The following is a 20,930-nucleotide window of genomic DNA, read 5'->3' on the forward strand; positions in this document are numbered from 1 at the left end:
CTAGTTAGCCAGCTAATGAATTAGCCATCGGGTAAAGCTGCGATGTTAACAGGAGTACATTGTTGGCTGCCTGTCACAGTTATTAAACCGACTTGTATCGAAATCAATACGTATTATAGAAGTGTTGGACTTTACGATGATGATATTTTTAAACCTAATGCCTCTGTATGAGGTTGGAAAAAAAAGTTCACCTCATAAGCTAGCTAACATGTAGTTAGTTTGGCAATATAACGTTAACAGGTAACGGAACGTTAATGCCAGAATAGCTTAAAATCATTAATAAGTGGTGACCTATGTGCAATTACAATATGATTTGTGTAACTTAATAATGCCACAATTCATTTATTATATTATAATGTGTATAACGTGTTTTAACATTAAACAGCCATTTATTACACTTCGTATTAAATTCACTCTTACTTATAGGAGCTTTAATTGCAATAAACCAACATACTGAACTGATTCCTCTCCCTGGTTTAATTGTATACAGATTTTACACATCTTCTTAAACTTTACAGCAAATACACTCACTGGCCAGTTCATTAGGTACGCTTTACTTAGTTCTTTGTGGCACAGACTCAGTAAGGTGCTGGAAGCAGGCTGCTCGTATATAGTGTGAATCATCCGGTTCCACCACATCAGACGGTGCATGGACATGTTCAGCAGCAGTGCTCAATGCTGAACCATTGATACAAACCAGGACGGAGCCATGCTTTCATAATGTTTGTGTAAAAATTTTGACCCTACAGTCCGAACGTTGCAGCATCGGGAAGACTCATTAGATGAGACATTCATTCATTCATTCGACGTGGCGTCTGCTGGAGCCTATCCCAGCTGTCATCGGGCGAGAGGCGGGGTACACCCTGGACAGGTCGCCAGTCTATCACAGGGCTAACACAGAGAGACAGACAACCATTCACACTCATACTCACACCTGCAGCCAATTTAGAATCACCAGTTAACCTAATGAGCATGTCTTTGGGCGGCGGGAGGAAGCCGGAGTACCGGGAACATAGTTGGCCCATGGCTTCGAACCCCGGACCTTCTCGCTGTGAGGCATCAGTGCTAACCACCTCGCCACTGTGCCGCCCATGTTTTTTGAGTCATCTGTTGTCTAAATTCTTCTGCTGCCACAGCTCTTCTTCTTCAAGGTTTAACATGTTGTGCATCCAGAGATGCCCTTCTGCCTGCAACCAAGACTAAAGTCACTTTAACCACCTTTTTTCCTCATTCTGATGCTCGGTTCGAACTTCAGCAGATCATCTTGACCGTATCTAAATGTACCGATTTGCTGCCATGCAATTGGCTGATTAGATATTGGCGTTAACCAGCTGTTGAACAGATGCTGTAATTCATATCATTTAGCTAATCAGCTGCATCTGTTCTCCTTTGAAGGGAGACTCCAGTGGTTACGAACTGCTGAAACATCAGCTGGCTGATCCTGATATAAAGGTACAGTAAAGCATCAGCTTGGAATCCGGGTCAAAACAGTAAGCCCTTGTCATGCAGCTTTGATTTTGAGTGAGCTTTCTCCCCTCTAACAGGATGCTCAGATCATCAACTGGCTGCAAGAGTTTCGGGGCTGTGTGAGCCAGCTAAACAAGGACCATGAACAATTTATTTATACTGTCTTGGTGAGTATGGGGGCGACCATGGTGAGATTGTGGCTCCATGCTGAATTTGTGTGTGTGAATGTTTGTTTCTAGAGGCTTCCGTGGGTGGGTTGGAGCCAGGCCGTGGTGGAGGAGTACATGGCCTTCCTCGGTAACCTGTTGTCAGCACAGACGGTCTACCTGTGCACCTGCCTTAAGATGGTGGTCTCCCACTTTACTCCCAGTACGTTCCCTCTGACTGATGTCCAAATGATCAGAAATTAAATCCCGAACTGAGGCCTCTCACGGTGCTGTGAGACTCGTAAAATGTCTGACTGTGTTTTGTTTTTCAGAGAGGGTGACCATCTGTGAAGGAGGGGTGGATATCTCTGATTCCGTTGATGAACATGAGAGTGAGTAATTTTTTACTTCTGTGTTTTAGAGGGACGTTTGAGAGGGAAGTAGTGTGGATGGCTTTCAATCATCACACTTCATTCTGTCATTAAATACATATTAATTGACACCATACTGTACTTCTGATTATTATTATTATTTTTTTAAGATCTTCCCAGAAACTTCCATCAGTGTCACCAGGCGCTACAGCTCATCACCAGATATGTTCGATCGTAAGTCACCTGCTGTGTCATTCTACCAAGCTTTTGATTATATGTTTTACTCTGAAAGTTTCTGACACTGAATTCTCAATCAGAGGCGTCTTCTTCTGCCAGAAGTTGACTTAGTGTGTCATCATTGGCCTTAGTTCAAGTTGTCATGGCAGATCATTTGAGGGGAAAGAGTTTATTTTAATAATCACTTGCGCTGACAACCTGGTTCATTGCCTTTCGTTGCCTCCTCTCAGGAAGGAAATCTACGTTGTTAATGAGTGACGTGGCTCTGGACAAAGAAAGTGTTCCTCTCATTCTCTCTTTAACTATTGGCTATATCTGCAAAGTGTCCCTAATCCATCCATTTATGCCAAAACATGTCATAGAGTGACACATATGCATTAATATATAATCAGTTAGTCAATAAAATGACTAAAATAACCTAATATTGTAGTTTACATGTTACTATAAATTATTGGTGCTCTTGTTTTAGCACGAGTCGCTTCCTGATGCCCATTCTGCGGGACAACTTCCCCTTCATACAGAAATCCTCCAGAATACTGGTAAGAGAAAACTGAGGCTGGAACAACACCTAGCACGAACTCCATATATATACATTTTAGTATCATGTGTGTACTGTGATTGTTGTGCCTCATCACATATAAAGGAGACCTTGTTTAGTCATTTCAAACATCATCAAATTGTGAATACATAATATTAAATTCACCGTAGTCAGGAAATAGATTTTCAGCTCTGCCGTTATTAGACATTGACAGAAGTTTTATTAGTTTTGCTTGATTTTTGCAATAATTATGCAACAGTTTTATCGTAACATCTTACGTGTCATGAATATTGTTGTGTATTCGTAGTATTAACCACAGTTATGTCGGTACTTGGTCGTTCTTTACAGGAGTGTTACGTCCACAACCTCCTGAGGGTGACGGTGTATATACCATCAATTAGACGGGACGTGCTGGAGGTGATCATCGGGAAGCTGCTCAAACTGGACGTGAGTGCTACGACTCTGCATCGCAAGTTTAAATGGCCAATAAAGTGTAGGTTGTATGTTTAACCTTAGCCGCATTTCCTCCCGAAGTTCCAGGAACTTTTAAAGTTTTTTAGACATTACATCATGAATAAGCGGTGTTAAAAAGTGTTTCAGCATTTAACAGTTAAACGCTAAAAGACTTTTAATCTCTGCCGCAGCATGTCTATCTCTAAAACCCACTGAGGGAGCTGACATTAGCTAACATTGATGTAGTCAACATACATACACGAGGTCTTTGACAAGCATCGAGGTCTTTTTACATCCAGCAAAAGATAAAAATGTATTGGTTCATTGATTATCGATTGGTTGGTTGATTGGTTGAGATCACCTCTCACGTCTCCACACTGAGCTGATGGAATGTTGGCTTCCATGTGTAAGAGAAACATCACGTGATGTCATCAGAGTCAGAACCTGTGATCATCAAAGACCAATGGTCTGCCTTTGATCTTTAGAATGTTGCCGAGAGTATAAATAGGACTCAACTCCCGACAGCCACAGCTTAGTTTTTGATCGGTACCTACCACAAAACACACAGCGAGCGAACGAGAATATTACTTCATATTCCCAGAGCGACAGTCAGAGATTCGAACAGTAAACACTGCTCGATTTCAAATGGAGACTACAATGAACCCGAACCGCAACAAGGTTCATAGAGGTAAATTTAAAGTCGTATTGCGTGACTTTAAACACCGAGTCTTCATTCCACCGAAGACTGCCGTGACGTCTGCCGTGACGTCTGCCACGAAGTCTGCCACGAAGTCTGCCACGATGTCTGCAGAGGAAAACCAGGAGATGTCTCAGCCAACGGACTCCGGGATAACTTCTAACTTCCAGGAGAAGGTTGAGCAAAACATCAGCATGCAGCTCAACGATGAAGACTTCCCAGCCCTCCAGACAGAGCAGACTCAACCCCCCGCACAGGAGGCGCACAAGAACACCGCTGACCTGAAAAGGGGAATCAGAAAACAGGACAAGATGGCAACTGTGAAAATCAACTTTGGTTTGATTACGACAAGCACACAGGCAACCAAACCTGCACTGCTTGCCACATTGCCTAATCTGTCCCACACACCTGTCGAGATACCAGCCACAGCCCTCACAGTACCTGATGCAGCTCCAGGGATTCCTGTCGTAGCTCCCACAGTACGTGAGTCAGACACTGAAGTGCCTGCCACAGCTCTCACAGTACCTGATGCAGCTCCAGGGATTCCTGTCGTAGCTCCCACAGTACGTGAGTCAGCTACTGAAGTGCCTGCCGTATCTCCAGGTATTCCGGTCACATCTCCAGAAGTGACTGCCGTGTCTCCAGATAGGCCGTCCCTATCTCTAGATGTGCCTGCCGCATCTCCAGAAGTGACTGCCATGTCTCCAGATATGCCGTCCCTATCTCTAGATGTGCCTGCCGCATCTCCAGAAGTGACTGCCATGTCTCCAGATATGCCGTCCCTATCTCTAGATGTGCCTGCCGCATCTCCAGACATGCCTGCCGGCTCTCCAGAAGTGCCTGCCATGTCTCCAGATAGTCCGTCCCTATCTCTAGATGTGCCTGCCGCATCTCCAGACATGCCTGCCGGCTCTCCAGAGGTGGCTGCCGTATCTCCAGATATGGCTGCCGTATCTCCAGAAGTGCCTGCCACATCTCCAGACATGCCTGCCGGCTCTTTAGAGGTGGCTGCCGTATCTCCAGATATGGCTGCCACTTCTCCAGAAGTGCCTGCCGCATCTTCAGAAGTACCTGCCGCATCTTCAGAAGTGCCAGACGTATCTCTAGATATGCCTGCTGCATCTCAAGAAGTGTGTGCCACATCTCCAGAAATGCCTGCTGCAGCTACTGCTGTACGTAGTGCATCTCCAGAGACAGCAACTTCTGAAGAGCATGCTGAAGATACCCCTGCATGGGCTGCCATGATGACATCGATAGGGCCATATATAGACACGATGGAATGGACACCTACAATACAAGCTGCACCAAACTCTGCACAGACGATCATAAGGATCAAAGTGCAACCTTCAGCACTCCCAAAACTGACGGAGTTGAGACCTAGAGTGCTGTTGTCCAGCAGGCCTCGAACTGCAGCTCTTGTAATACCTGCCAATCCCAAATTGCCTCCCACGGATTATACCCTGCAAAAACTGCAGGCTATTACAGAGCCCATACAGCAGCCTGAAGCAGCTAAAGTACATCCTATTCTCCAAATGCTGCTTGGAAACCCAGCTGAGAAACTGCAGCCTGCAGCCCAGCCTGAACCCACCAGTGCTAGGATCGAGAACGACACTCTACTTCAGATCTCGGAGCTGGAGTTTCACAGAGTTCTGGGCGAAGGGACAGACAAGATCTCTTCACTGGAGCAAGAAAATGCTGCTCTAAGAAAAGAGTTAGAGCGATTGAGAGAACAGCTCACAACCCAAGGAAAAGAGGCGAAAGAAGAGATGGCTGTTCTTCATCAGGAGCTCAACGAGAAGGAGAAGATGCATGAAAATGTTTCCCTGCACAGTAAACAGCTAGAAGAAGCTCTTCAAGCAGAGGAAAACAAAAGGAAGGAAGCAGAGGTCTGTCTTCAGCAACAAGCAGAGGAGACCGCTAAAGCTAAAGCTGCACTGACTGTCATGCAGACTCAGATGGACGAGCAGCGACGTCAATGGGAAGAAGAAAAGTTCCGCTACGTTTCTGAGAACATAGTGACCAGATCAACCATGACAGCTGCAGCCATCAAGATGCAGGAGGACCTGGAAAACGAAAGAAAACAGTGGGACCAGGAAAAGGCCGACCTCCAGCACCGCCAACAATCCATGACCGAGGCCATGAAGAAGACCATGGAGGAGGGTGAGAACTCCAGAAAAGAGCTCATGGAAGCAGAGGCCTGTCTTCAGCAACAAGCAGAGGAGACCGCTAAAGCAAAAGCTGCACTGACTGTCATGCAGACTCAGATGGACGAGCAGCAACGTCAGTGGGAAGAGGAAAAGCTCCGCTACGTTTCTGAGAACTTAGTGACGAGATCAACCATGACAGCTGCAGCCATCCAGATGCAGGAGGACCTGGAAAACGAAAGAAAACAATGGGACCAGGAAAAGGCCGACCTCCAGCACCGCCTACAATCCATGACCGAGGTCATCAAGAAGACCGTGGAGGAGGGTGAGAACTCCAGAAAAGAGCTGATGGAAGCAGAGGCCTGTCTTCAGCAACAAGCAGAGGAGACCACTAAAGCTAAAGCTGCGCTGACTCTCATGCAGACTCAGATGGACGAGCAGCAACGTCAGTGGGAAGAGGAAAAGCTCCGCTACGTTTCTGAGAACATAGTGACCAGATCAACTATGACAGCTGCAGCCATCAAGATGCAGGAGGACCTGGAAAACGAAAGAAAACAATGGGACCAGGAAAAGGCCGACCTCCAGCACCGCCTACAATCCATCACTGAGGCCATGAAGAAGACGGTGGAGGAGGGTGAGAACTCCAAAGAAGAGCTGATGGACAGACTGCAACACCTAGAAGAGCAGATTGAGGAGGCGCCGAAAAAAGTGAAGAAGAAATCTTTGAAGAAGAGATTCCTCAAAATTTTCAAAAGAACTTGAAAGACCCAGCCTCAGCCTGACTTCTGCCATAACCACCAGCCTATAACCCCTCCTCCTCCCCCATTTGTGTTTGTTTGTGTGTGAATGTGAGTGTGAATGATTGTTTGTCCTGTGATGGCGAGGAGCCCTGTCCAGAGTCGTAGACATATATACATAGACGCCTCATTGAACGCTGGACCGTACGTCAACGTCGCCGCCATATTGGAGGAGGCAGCTCTGTCCCGCGAACCAGTACGAGTCAATGGAGTGAACTTTATTAAGCGTCTACAAAGTATTATAAGTTAATGCCTCTCATTTACACATTTACACATGAAACGTATACAGTCAGGAAACAGAGAGGAACCAAAAAGAACTGACATTGTTTTTGGTTCCCTGGTTTTCCCTGGAATTTATACGTTGGCGTGTGAATGTGTAAATGAGAGGCGTTAACTTACAGCACTTTGAAGAAGACGCTTAAAGTTCATTCATTGACTTGTATTGGTTCGCGGGACAGAGCTGCCTCCTCCAATGTGGCGGCAACGTTGACGCACGGTCCAGCGTTCAATGAGGCTTCTGTGTATATACGTCTATGTCCAGAGTGGCCTGGTGTCTCTCTGTCTTAATCCTGTGATGTACTGGCAGCATGTCCTTACGGTATTGGGCAAAACATCTTTTGTCCATTTCCTTCTGGAAGAAGCTACAGACATCAAAAGGAATCTGCCCTAGCCATCTGCGGACCATGAATGAATGAGTGAGTGAATGGTTTCATTAACAGCACAAAAAACACAAATAAAAAAAAAACAAAAAACAACATACACTAATGTTTACACATCTCTTCTATAACTAAGTTCTGAGTTGTAAAGTATTGAGTATTCTGAATATTTAAAGTAGCAGGTGATTATACCGTGCTATAGATTCATGAAGAGTACTACGGATGTGCAGTACCTTCCTCACAGTGGTACTGCTGAGTCTTATTTGTCTATTTTAATTATGTGTCTCTTTACTTTCTTATTAATGTGTTTGGACGTAATGAGACCCCAATGTCTGAATTCAAACTGCTGTTTTCTTATAGATAACACTAAACCTGTTTGACCTCAAAAACACACTGAAATTTATTACACAGTCACAAATACTGATGGTGACTAAACTGTCCGTGGGTGCGTAAAATGTCAAAGTAATATTACGAAAACATTTATTTGTCTCTGAGAACACAGAACTGTCTAAAATAATTTATATATTAATTACAAAGTATCTTAAATTAGGTTTAAAATAAGTAAATAGGATTGTCTGTGAAGGTTCTCAGTCATACAGGTCATGGTATATCAACAAAGCATTTAAAAAACTTGTCTTCTCAAAGACCCTTAAAGCCCAGTTGCCTTTTTTTAAAAAACCTTTTTTGGATAAATAGGGGATTAATGTTAAAAATATGCACAAACTTGTATGAATTTGAAATAACAGTAATAGAAACACTCAGGTTTTTATGTTTATTTATGGTGCTGTCTGTTCACTAGTCTAAAAGGAGGCAAAATAAAAAATAGCCTGCATAATTAATACTAACTTAACATAGTTAACAATGTTCCTGTGGTTAAAACAGATACATTCATCTTAGTTTGCATGAATTTATGGGATTGATCTTTTTTCTCCATCAATTATGGTTTTAAACATATTAATATTTCCTCAGTTTTCTTCTCATCAGATCCTTATTTACATGGCCTAACACTGAATCAGGTTGTTGAGCAGTAGCAGCAGTTTTATCAACTGTTTAGAAAGAGTAGTGGCCAGGGCCACAGATGAGAAACATGCAGCTCTGAGAAATAAAGAGAAATAAACCCTAACCCTAGAACTTCAATATATTTTGGTAAATAGCTAAAATAAAAAGTGTCCAAACATTTATAGACCTATCTAGAACATGCAGTGGTTAGTATTTTCCACCTCCAGTCAAATTAACAAATACGTAGATTAATAAGAGTCAAAATAAAGAATAAAAATTCTTTGCATATAATGAATTGTAACATAAAAGTGAGATGAGGATAAGAACAGAAAAATACATTTATTCCCATTTACTTAAAGCTTTACTAACCATAGCTCATACATTACATTTAGACCATTGGTTGTCTTTGTTTTTACTGAAAGGAATGAGTTTGCTGGAGCGCCCCCTTCACTCCAGTCCAGTAGTAATGCACAAGACTACAGGCATCACTGCAACAGAAATGACAACGCAGAGGATAATCCAGCAGTGCTGCTGTGAATCCTGATTTGTTGCTTCGCTAGTGTCGTTATTGAGTCAATGCTGGAAAAGAAAAAAAGTGGTTTTAAAGAATCCAAATGGCTGAACTTAAACAAAGCAGGGAGACTGATTGTGAGAAGAACTGCAGTAAGTTTTCCACCAATCCGAAATGTTCAACACTGCAAGCCCTACCCTCAAAGTTCCTGCACTTTTTAAATGTGCCACCCAATAAGTAATACAGTTTCCCTGAAGCTTATTATAGTTCCCTGCAGGGGAAACACACTGATGTACCTTTAAAGGTTCCTAGTTCTTAAAAGAAAGAAAATTCTTGCAGTGGAAATGTGGCTTTTGAAAGTAACAGGGACTCGGAAGGTGGATACGGTCTCTTGGAAGCTTGTTGTAGTTAAAATGTCTCCAGAGGATGTCAAGTTATTTGTTGTGGACAGACGTACAGATCTGTACTCTCTGTTTTCATGTCTTTTGTCCACATATGACACACGCTGCTTTACACTGGAAGTAAACAGGTGTCTAACAGTGTGTGTGGTGTATTCTAGGTGAGTGCATCCCGGGCCGACATTGAGGAGGCAGAAGAAAATGCAGTCCAGAACCAGAGGACAGAGGATCAGACTGAAGAGGGACTCTTTGACATGGTAACTGCTGATTGCTCTGTGAGATTGTCAGCCTTAAAAATCAGCAGCTGAAATGTTCAAAGGATTGACTCTCCTCTCGTCTCCCGTCAGGACGAGGACATGTCGGCAGATCAGCCCGCCAGGAAGACCTCCATGGTTCATCCGGTGGCTGAGAGGCTGGACAGCCTCATGGCTGTGCTGCTGGCGCACATCAAGGACGTCTGTCATGTCAACGGTAGACGGAGAGCTCAGCTTTCACTAAAGGAATCCACAGCTTTAAACATGATACTGACCAATAAAGACTTTGACTGAGTAGAACAAGATCTAAAAGACTCATTTAGTGGTTTCCAGTTACTCTCTGTTTTCTCTCTCAGGCTCTCTTGACGTGGAAAGGACTAAGGAGCTGTACAAAGATTTGCTGAGTGTGTTTGACAAGCTCATTCTGCTTCCTGTCACGTCCAGTACACAGTATTTTACCTCTGCAGCTTCAGACTGGTCAGTACTACCTACACCGTGTGCTTGTTAATAAAGCAGCATCACAAATTTAAATTAAGTCTTAAAAAACATTAAAGGACATTGTCTGTGCAGATCCCATTCAAGATGCTGTAGGTTTTCTGTGTATTACGTGGGTTTGGGACGTCTTTTCATGCAATCTGTCACTATTTTATTTATCTTTTTCATCCTCATTCATGTGTTGTAGATACTCACTGTGCTTTACGTTCTGTGTTTTCTTTATTCTCCATCACAGGCCCTAGCAGAAGCGTTCCTGGATCACCTGTGGAAGATCCTGCAGAACCCCTCCCAGCCTGCCGTCATCCGCCAGGCTGCTGCTGTGTACCTGGGCAGCTTTCTGGCCCGGGCCAAGTTCATCCCTGTCGTGTGAGTTGAAAACAGCCGAAAGCCAACTGTGCCATACGTTTTTTTCTTTGGCTTTTGTTCTGATCTGTCTGTCTTCTCTGCGCCGTCCTACAGTACCGTGCGGGCCTGTCTGGACTTGCTGATCAACTGGATCCACGGCTACATCTACAGCCAGGACAGCAGCGGCAAGCAGGTGTGTTGCGACACCAGCCTGCACGGGGCCTTCTACACGGCCTGCCAGTCCGTCTTCTACACGCTCATCTTCAGACACAGAGCCATGCTGGAGGCCAACATGAAGAAAGGTAGCAAACACACATCTGAGCTGTGACAAACATGGCAACACATCAGATAATAATCAAATAATAACATCAGCGTGTTTGTCTGTGGGTCAGGTCTGGAGTACCTGCAGAGTCTGAACCTGGAGCGGGTGGTGATGTGTCAGCTGAACCCTCTCAAAGTCTGCATGCCCTCTGTCGCCAGCATGTTTGCTGCCATCACCAGGTACACAGCTTTCATTTCAAATAGTTTGTGTATATACAGTTGTTCCTACTTCCAAAGGCAGGGGTAGTTTTGACAGTTACAGGAACTATGAAGAAGTTCCTGCAGTCTGAAAACACTTAATCATCAACAAAACTCAATGCACTCTATGCACATTTTTGTGCATGTACCCCTACTATAAGCAACGACAATGAATAAAGGTGTTTACGTGTCCTCCTGGTCATCTGCAGCTGTATTTGTGGTGTCCGTTGCAGGAAGTACCAAGTGGTGTTCTGCTACACCATCATAGAGAGGAACAACCGCCACGCGCTGCCGGTGGTCCGCAGCTCTGGAGGAGGAGACTGCGTCAGCACCAACACCAACCCCCTGGACAGCTTCTTCCCCTTCGACCCCTACGTCCTCACGAGGTACGGGTAATCAAAGAAAATGTGACCAGACTGAAGCGGCCTTCCTCACATTTAAACGTGATGTTTATTTCACAAGAAACTCAAGGGCCGAACTCCCAGGAAGTTCTCATAGGCCCCTCCCACTGCAGCATCCGTCACACGTGCTGAACTTTGTGGGAGATGTGGACGGAGACGGACGACGAGAGGCAGTTTTCATATTATTTTCAGATGTCTTATCACGCCGTTCATTCAGCATGCACTACCCAGGAGAGATTAGCGGTCACACTGCGAATATTAGCAACTGGGAGAACAAGCTTTTCGCTTCTCGTGGAGCATGTAGCAGCCTTCAGGTTACACTCAGCAAGTCTGGACAAGGAAACTTAAACTACAAAATAAAAATCCCACCAAACAGGATCTTACATTGTCTACGTGTGTGTTTTCAGGTCTGGTCAGCTGATTGAGCCTTTGTACCAGGTCTGGGAAGAACTTGCAGACACTGAGCTGCTTCCCACAAAAACAGGCGGTGATACAGTATAAGTATTTGAAATGAACATGATTTCTTCATGTCTAGTGACATATCAGGGCCATTTTATGATTAACTGAAATACATTTCTTACATACGGCTCCTTTAAATGTTAAAATGTCCAGCTTTACAGAGACTGAATATACAGTATAATTTGGATCCAACCCGACTCCTCTCCATGTTAGCAGAGTCCAGGAAGGTAATGTTTCTCTCACTTTCTGTCTCTACAGAGCGTCCACAAAGTATTGACAACGCCCAGTCTGTTCGGAGGAGAAGGCGGGTAAGAGATCCATTATTACACCACATTATTAGTTCCATTAGTCGCATTGAGGATCCTTCTGTAATCCACCGTTCCCGCGTTCAAAACATTGAATGCGAAAGGGCCTACCAACACACAAACCATATGTATTTGTTGTGTTGGCCTAAAATATTAGGCTATAAATGATACTAAATAAAGAGCCATTCAGGAGCCGAGAGAGCTGGCTCTTCTTTGGGAGCCGTGGCAAAAGAGCCGGCTCTCAGAAATGAGCTGAACTGCCCACCACTACCCGGATGAACAGCAACATGACGCATTCAGGAACTCCTTCAAAACGCGGTAAAGTGAAAAAAAAGTTCACTTTCCAAAAACTAGCTCTATTGTTGATTGTGATGAATTAAAATTTTGGGGATTTCTGGCTCAATTATCCCATAAAATCCACACGGTTGTATTTTTCCCATTATCTTCTATATTGTTTGATGCCCCCTGTCCTCCTCGTGTTAATTTAATAAACCATTACATACAGTGATCAAAGGAGTGTTATGCTGATACTTTCTCTGCTCTTACAGATTAGATTGTATGCAGTCTTGAGAGTGTTTTTGTCACTGGGTTGAGTCAGCAGTGTCCTAATGTGTCCTGTTAATCTGCACAGATGTAGCCACAACTCACTTCAGGTTCAGGATTTGTTCCCTGAAACCTTGAAAACCTTTCTCTCTCTACTTCTGAAGACAAAACAGTTGTTGGAGCATTTCTAATCTAATCTAATCGAGTGTACATAAACCCAGGAAACCACTGACAGGAGAAGTAAATTGACCATCTTGTAACAATGCAATGCAATATTAAGTTGGGAAACCTTTGTACCCGGTACTCACGTGGATGATACTTAGGCATATAGCACCCATCTAGACCAGACCAGGCACCCCCACCCCATAACAATGACACTCCTTGATGGCAGCAGCTGTCCCCAGCAGGATGCAGCCTGACACAGGCACACACACAAAAATGCTTCAGGAACAACTAAAATACATGAAGAACAGCACAAGGTGTTGACGTGGCCTCCAAATTCACTAGATCCCAAACTGATCAAGTATCTGTGGGATGATCCATAGAGGCCCCTCAACCCATAGGACCCAAAGGCCCCCACTAACAACATTCTGTTGTCAGACACCACAGGACACCCTCAGAAGGCCCATGTCCATTCTCTGATGAGTCATAACTGTCTACATCTTCCTCCTTGTTGTTCTCCTCCTCTTTGTCCTTTCTGGGATATCGTTTTGAGACTTTGACACAGGCCTAGTTGGGATATCCACATGTCCTGAGTGTTTGTTTGATGCGTTTATGCTTTCTCCTTACCATCCATCCTTACAGTTTGTGCTCTGTGCTGTAGTGTTCTGACGTTCCAAGATCTTATATTGATGATGGGAGAGTCTGACCACTGCGCAAAGCCTTCTCCAGAACATCCCAAAGATTCTCAGTGGGGTTAATCCATGTGTGAAAATGATGTCTCGTGCTCCCTGAGCCACTCTTTCACAATTTGAGCCTAATGAATCCTGGCATTGTCATCTTGGAATATGCCTGTGACATCAGTGAAGAAAAAATCCATTGATGGAATAACCCGATTTTAGTAGTTTCTACAATCTCCTGAGATGTTTTCTCTGCTTGATGCATGCCAATGATTTGACCCTTCTCAAACAGACTACATCTTTTCCACGACAACGAGATGTGTCTTTCGACATGGTTGTTGGGGTTAAACAACTTGTTGTCAGCTGAAAGATAATCACCCATGTAGTAATTATCCAATGGGAAGCCCATACCTATTTGCTTAGTTAAAGCCAGGTGGTGACTGTTTTTTGGCCAGGCAGTGTAGGAAAACCCTTCTCTGAGCAGAGGAGGTGGACTGAGATATAATCTGCCATAAATTCACAATACAGTCCTAACTTCTGTCCCCAAGACATTTCAACCCCATTCACACCTTGAGCCTGGAGCCTCAACTCTTCTCCAGTCCCCTAGAACCAAAGAAGTTACTTGGATGAGTGATGAAATGTCTTCAAATCCAGTTGCTTTTCTTTAACTATTTTGGATATACCATGACCTGGATGTCTGAGAAGTCATTATCCCTGCACTTGTTAGTGGGTGGGATATATGAGGCTACAAGTAAACATTTTGTCCCCAAAGTTCATGAGTTAGAAACAGGAAAAAAATGGACAAGTGAAAGGATTTGAGGGAATTTGACCATAGTCTGGTTGTCTGATGAGTGGGTCAGCGGCATCCCCAAAACTGCTGCTCTTGTGGGGTGTTCCCCAGCTGCAGTAATCAGTATCAAAAGTGGTCCAAGGAAGGAAAAGAAGGGAACCAGTAAGGGGGCCGGGAGCAGCCAGGACACAATGATCCAAGTGTCGAGCAAAGCCTGCTTTGTCTGCTGAAAGCACCTGCATCGGACACATGAGCATCAGAACTGGACCACGGAGCAGTGGAAAAAGATGGCCTGGTCTGATATATCACATTTTCTTTAACATTTGGTGGCAATGTTCAGGTGGTGGTATGTGTCAAAGTAACATCCACATAAAAGCCAAGACCCAGGTTTCTCAGAAGAACGCTTCATCATAATGAGGTCACTGATGTTATTCACACCACGGATAATGCTTTGGCTTCGTTTTAGTTCAACAGCTACAAGGTCAATAAAAACAAGAACACAGCAACCGTTTAGCCAGTTTTAATAGTTTTAAAACACTTGGATTGGAAAAAAGTACAAAAGTGATCCTGGACGCCACAGTATGAAACCAGCCCAATAATGTAGGGTGATAGGTGTGTTCCTTTAAAAAGCATCTTCTACAGACATGTTAATTTCAACTGGCCTTACCATACACATACTTTACTCACTAAAACAGATACAAGCAATAGTTTAAATACAACGGCTGACCCCAGTGATACATTTACAAGTGATTCTTAAAAAACTCATTAAAAGAGGAGGAGGGGAGGGGCAAAAAGAAGTCTGACAATGCCATCCGGTACCTGGCAGTAAGATCATGCAGTATTACAATCGTTCCACTAAAGAGAAACAGCAAAGCACTACAGCTGTCACACAGTGAGAAAGAGGGGCAGCCAAGGGGCGTCTACCAGACGCCCTTTCAAAATGTTCATTGGTTGTCTTATGAATTGTTACTGAGAGATTTCTCTACTGTTGAGCAGCAGCTCAGTGGTCACCCTTCCCACATTTGCATACGTTGTAAAGATGTATATGGCCTCCGTTAAGGAGAACTTGTCTTCCACAATCCATTTAGAAAAATAGAACTAATTGCTATTGAAGAAATCCCCAAAATGTGGGATGTTCTCTTCGTATGTTGTGAAGAAATAAAAAAAGCTAAGAAATACAGTTGAATAAATAAAATGCATGACATCCATAAAAGTTACTGTGGATACATTGAGTCAACAGAATGCTATCCACATATGCACACCATGCGTTTTGTTTTGGCCCGGCAGTGTTAAAAATGAAGGCTCCATCCAAAGTCACGTCCTATGATCCAGTGGAAAAGTCGCCATAAAATATCTAAAATACGTTGACATTTAGAGAAAAGCTTTCTTTGATTTAACAATTGATTTCCATGTACAACATGGTCTCTGGCTTTACCAATTAAGGAGTAATTGATGTTGATGGCAATGAGGAAACACAGGAGAGAGACTTTCACAGTGTTACAAGTATGAAGCCGCTCTGTGTTGTTACCCAGTGGCTGGCCTACTGTTAGGGCAACAGCAGTGAACTTCCAGTCCGGTCAAACTTTTTTCCCTTTGAAAGGGCAGCCACTTGTTTCATCAACTCCCTGTTCTTGGTCTGTGGAAACAAATAATGAACTGCATTAGAAGACACATATAGACGGCATTTCTAACAGCTAACTGGACACGTTTGCACTTTGACACTGCAATTTATCAAGTCTTGGTTGTGATTTGAAAGGTAGAAAACACACTAACTGGTCTAACTTTAGGATACTGCGGCTCTTATGACTTTCATAATTTTGTCTGATAAACATTGGCTAACTTAACTGTCTAGACTGTGCTGATGAAAAGTCATTGGGTGCATGCAAATCAACAACTGTTATGAAAGTTAAGTCCGCACAATTTGACAGGAAATGGCCCGTATCCATGGCAACAAAGTGCAAACACATGCAACAAGTGACTCATTTATGTATCATGCGGGCACGACCATGATATCGCTGCAGACAATTGTGATGTTGTCAACATATTACATGTCATAAATTAGTTGGCAAAATGACAGAATGTTGATTTAAAATGATTAGAAGCTGCACATGAGAACATCTGTCAATTAATAGCGACACAGCAAATGCATGTTTTATTGGTTAATAAGAAGCTGAGAACTGTGAAGGGAAAAAAATGCAAATCTTCTCAAAAAAGACAAATTATGATGTTGAATCTATCAAGCACGTGATCTTCAATGGATATGTTCCTACCTGCTGTTGCTCCATAGCTTCTTTGTGTGCCTTCTCCATTTGGTTCATCTTCACCCTCATATTTGACTCCTGATACTGAAAGTCTGCTTTGAGCTCGGTGAGCTGGATGAGGAGGAGTTCATCATTCAGTCAATAGCTCAAACAAATGCAGGCAATCAGCAGAGGTGTAGCTTTTACTCATCGTCGCCGAGGCCAGTAACCTACCTTTCGGTCCTTCTCCAGAATGGTCTGATCCCTTTGCTGTAGAAGCCTCTTCAGCGACATGACCTCCTCTTTCAGCTGGCTGATGAGAATGAAGTTGTCCGTTCCTCCAGAATCCATAGACTGGGTAATGGAACTACTGATGGGAGGAAGGAAACAGCATGAAGCTACTGGGTGGAAGAAAGAGGAAGAAAATAACAGCCAAAATGTAAGTAAAGTCAAGAATCCATACCTGTCCCCATTGGATGGCTTCATCTCCAGTTTTGGTTTCTTCTTTGGGGTCTCCTTCTGGATTGAAGACGATTTATGGCTGCAAAAACATCAGGATGCTTGTGATCAATTTTGGCATAAAGACAGTCAACCTGCTGTTTTCTCAGGTAAAATAAAAAAAACATTTTACCTCTGCTTCCACAGTCCCTGCTCCTGCTCAGGACTCAGGCTCCCACTCAATCTGTGACAGAAGGGGAAACTTAGCAAATAACAGCATATGATAGATACACAAATCCTTTCACCATCATGTGCTTACAATCAACAATCTGACTGAGCGGCCTGGGGACAGGAATGAGAGAGGAAGAGAAGTGACTCAACAGCGGACATACTTGTGGTGAGAACTGCTGTGTCTGTGTTGGTGGTGGTGGTGATGATGGTGTGGTCTGGAGTGGTGGTCTTTCTCATTCAGAGAAGAGGAGTTGGAGGAACCGAAGCCCTTCCTCTGCTCCTTGGTCTTCTGCAGGACGCGGCGGTAGGACAGCGTACAGAGCCAACACAGCAGTTTTCCATCCACCTGTAACACAAGCAGGAGAGGGTATCGCATGAGACGGTGTCACACATCTGCTGCACACTTAAAACGCACGTGTGTTAGGTTTCTACCTTTCTCCTGCCCTCCTCCTTACGGTCGAAGGCGCACTGTTGTTTGCACTGTTCACAAGTCTGTGGGGGTCCATATTTCTTCTCTGAGTTTGTACAACGCTGGCACTTTGTCCCAATAAACGCTGCAATGATGTTACAGTACTGGCAAGGTTTGGGCTATAAAGACAGACAAATCCAACTTTAAAAAAAACACATGGCAAATGAAGCTGGAGTCAGCGAACACATCAGGGGGTTTAAAAAAAAAAAATACCCTCGGAATAATAAAATCCTGCTACTCACGGTTCCAAACTGTTTGACATTCTGGGCACATTTCTTGCAGATCGTGTTGGTTTTGCTGCAAAGGATACACAGGAGTTCACATCCAGATCAGACATCATAAAAGGAAAGAAATTTGTTGCATTTGCACGAGTAAGAGAAACATGTCTCACCTTTCCTGCTGAAACTCAGACCTGCAGTACGTGCACTTCACTATTGGGTGCGCGATGCGACACTCCTGTGGTACCAAAACAAAGAAATATCAGCCCTCTCATGTCTGCTGGCAGAAGTTGACAAATCATTTGCAGTATTACCACTGACACATGGGAAACAAGACCAGCCAACAAGCGTGAATCAGGGCAACGGGATTTGTGCTGGTGATGACATCTGTCTAAAGGCTGCCATTTGATTTAAGAGTGTATACCAGAGTTACACCAGCGTTTCTAGAATCAACACCCTGCACATCAACAGACTACCACGCCATGTAACACAACGACTACTAAGCATCGCCACTGCTGGGTAACTGCTGCGATAAGCCTGCATTTAAAAAAACCCTGACAGGTAAATCATAGCAATTAATCAAATGGACTTGCACTTTAACTGAAACTGTGCAAATAAAAGACCAAGAAATAATAAATCTCTAAAGTGCTGAAATCTGAGTCAGTACAAAGAAAGGTGGGAAGAGGTTTGTTTTAGGATCAAGGCTCAGATTGCTCTGCTCCTTTGTAACACTTTGCTCCACAGCTGCAATTTAAAGCTCTGAGAGCAACACGTTGCCAAATATGTCCGGTCGTGTATTTTCTTAACAGTTTAATTATTTTAATGTTTCGTGGGAAAATATTCGGCAGTAAACATCAGATGTGATTGTGGCATTACTCTTTAATAAACATCCCTGTAATCAGATCTGATCTAAACGCGGTTGCGTTAGCACGGTCGTCTTCCAACTTGTTACATAATCTGAGCCTGTCTAACCTGCTACTGGTCGTAACACCATCGCACCCGGGCGGCAATAACACCTTTACAATCTCGACTGTTTATGTCTTGTTTACTGTCATCCTCGATCCCACACACACACACTCCCAAACCTTGCACAGCTGCTGGCCCTGCGACAGCTCCTCGAAGGGGTACCGCTGGTTACACTTCGTACAGGCGTACAGAGCCGATGTTGCCATTCTTGCCCAACTAAAGTCACCGAGCTAGCAGGGGGTAGCAGGAGTCCAGCTGCAAACTGAACGGATTAACGGCGCTGTTTACTTCCGAGCCGCTTGCTAATTGAGCAGTAAGAACACCGCGTTGGCATCCAGCGTTAGCTAACGTTAGCTAGCTCCGCTATGTAGCGCAGGGCAACACAGAAATAGCTTAGCTGGAGGGAGCAGGCGAAGAACAATAAACTCCAAATATCTGTGATCCTCTGCTGCTCGTATCGTTATCCGGCCACACTAGCTTGACGTCCGTCGTTGGTTGTGTCGCCGCATAAGCAATCCGTTAACAGCAATCGGGCTATTTGTGTCAAGTTTCAGCTGTTCTCGCCGAGAAATCTATTTTCCTTGTGTTTTCCTTCTCTTTTTTGTATCAACGCCGTCGTCGTCGTCATGTAACCGGAAGTGGCCGACAGCTCCCGAAGAAGAAAGGAAACCTATCGCGACACAACATCCGTCCGCGGGATTTACATTTTGAAATCTGCCGAGCCAATCACGCGTCCGGATAAAATCGCCACACTTTTACACCATTTATAATCATGATATTAACTTGCCTCGTGCACAGCTACTTTAGTCTCTAAAATAACGATTAAAATATGTAGAATTCAGTCATACAACCTTTGGTGTTGTTATTCCACCAGGCCATTCCACCGGGCATATATATTCATGTGTAATTCATTGTAATTGTAAGTGTAAATACTCTTCTCCAATTATTTGAATTGTGCGAATTTTCTGTTCTAAAAGTGTAAAGTGTGTATTAATTGTAGATGGACCTCCCTTGCTCTTGACATACAGTAGGTGGCATTCTAGTCAACTAGGTGTGTACCCATACAGTCAATAGCTGAAGAACACTGCCCAAGGGCCCGACTGTCAGGATCTCTCAAATCTGCAACTTGCAGTGCAGTGCTTTATTGCAAACTAAACTATTGGATTTCAAGAAAGCTGTGTCAGAATTAAGTCAGCATATTTGGAACTAGTTTATTTAATTATTTCTATTTGGCCCTATCGTTCTCATACACTTACCTCATGATTGTTTCTTGATAATCTGGTTAGAGGCCTCACACTGTGTAGCTTTCTTATTTAAGGAAAGCTGGACCTGTCAGTTTCTATGTTGAAAAGCAATCTTGAATCAAATATCTTTTTGTAGATCTGTGTTTGAATTACACTCACTTTCCAGTTGATTACGTTAGTGAAAACAAATGTATTCTAATAATAGTTCTGAACTAAATCTTAGACCTAAAATGGCCATATGCTGAATTACCTATTTCTGAAGCTGTTTCAATATAAACTGAACATTAGAAGAGTCATGAAGGGGGATTTGGAGCAGGAATGTTACATTAGAATCCATTACTTTTACTAGGGTACCTAGTGACCCCACTCTGCCTGACACCTTAAACAGCTTCTTCGCACAGTTCGACTCTCCAAGCAGGAGAAGGACTGTACATCTTCCTGCAGCGGCACCATGTGACCTCCACCTTGAGGAGGATCAACACCAACAAAGCTGCAGGTCCAGATAAGGTGTCAGGTCGGACAGTGAAATCATGTGCTGACCAACTGGCAGAAGTTTTTCTGGACATTTTCAACCTGTCCATGCAGCTTTCCATGGCCCCTCTCTGCCTGAAGTCCTCCATCATTGTGCCTGTGCCCAAAAAAACAACCATTGCCTGCCTCAACGATCACCGCCCTGTCGCTCTGACCCCAGTCATCATGAAGTGCTTCGAGAGGATCCTCCTAAAGTACATCAAGGACGCCATCCCTGCTGGCCTGGACA

At 43.9% G+C, this 20,930-nt stretch overlaps 1 protein-coding gene and 1 pseudogene across 3 annotated transcripts; one reads left to right on the plus strand and one right to left on the minus strand.

The window, feature by feature from the left end:
• Positions 1-157: 157 nt before the first annotated feature.
• On the plus strand, positions 158-12,199 carry LOC311502129 (RNA polymerase I-specific transcription initiation factor RRN3-like; annotated as a pseudogene). Its single transcript has 17 exons — positions 158-172; positions 1,396-1,452; positions 1,545-1,634; positions 1,707-1,836; positions 1,946-2,005; positions 2,155-2,218; positions 2,691-2,760; positions 3,108-3,206; positions 9,576-9,671; positions 9,762-9,885; positions 10,025-10,145; positions 10,399-10,529; positions 10,623-10,810; positions 10,901-11,009; positions 11,261-11,413; positions 11,836-11,923; positions 12,146-12,199. The product of its transcript is annotated as an RNA polymerase I-specific transcription initiation factor RRN3-like (transcript).
• Positions 12,200-14,868: 2,669 nt separating this feature from the next.
• fam76b (family with sequence similarity 76 member B) lies at positions 14,869-19,545 on the minus strand. 2 transcript variants are annotated; one of them, XM_084565145.1, is made up of 10 exons: positions 19,046-19,545; positions 18,134-18,198; positions 17,985-18,039; positions 17,706-17,861; positions 17,435-17,619; positions 17,236-17,286; positions 17,068-17,145; positions 16,839-16,974; positions 16,635-16,736; positions 14,869-16,000 (listed from the first exon to the last, which is right to left on the minus strand). In XM_084565145.1, the coding sequence occupies exons 1-10, from the start codon at positions 19,130-19,132 to the stop codon at positions 15,911-15,913; spliced, it is 1,005 nt and encodes a 334-aa protein (XP_084421271.1). In that variant the 5' UTR covers positions 19,133-19,545; the 3' UTR covers positions 14,869-15,910. The 2 variants fall into 2 exon arrangements, with proteins under 2 accessions (XP_084421271.1, XP_084421270.1); XM_084565144.1 differs by having other exon boundaries at positions 16,839-17,145.
• Between the last annotated feature and the right edge of the window lie 1,385 nt (positions 19,546-20,930).

This window comes from Chelon labrosus (genome assembly GCF_963514085.1).
Source record: "Chelon labrosus genome assembly, chromosome: 17".
Taxonomy (NCBI): domain Eukaryota; kingdom Metazoa; phylum Chordata; class Actinopteri; order Mugiliformes; family Mugilidae; genus Chelon; species Chelon labrosus.

Bases quoted from the DNA above. Each gene is read 5' to 3' on its own strand.
- fam76b (XM_084565144.1), bottom strand. From the start codon at position 19,132: ATGGCAACATCGGCTCTGTACGCCTGTACGAAGTGTAACCAGCGGTAC. The intron at 17,620-17,705 runs GTAGAAACCTAA...CTTGTGTTACAG, and splicing joins AGGAGGAGGGCAGGAGAAAG to GTGGATGGAAAACTGCTGTG. The intron at 17,287-17,434 runs GTATGTCCGCTG...CTTCTGTCACAG, and splicing joins CACAGCAGTTCTCACCACAA to ATTGAGTGGGAGCCTGAGTC.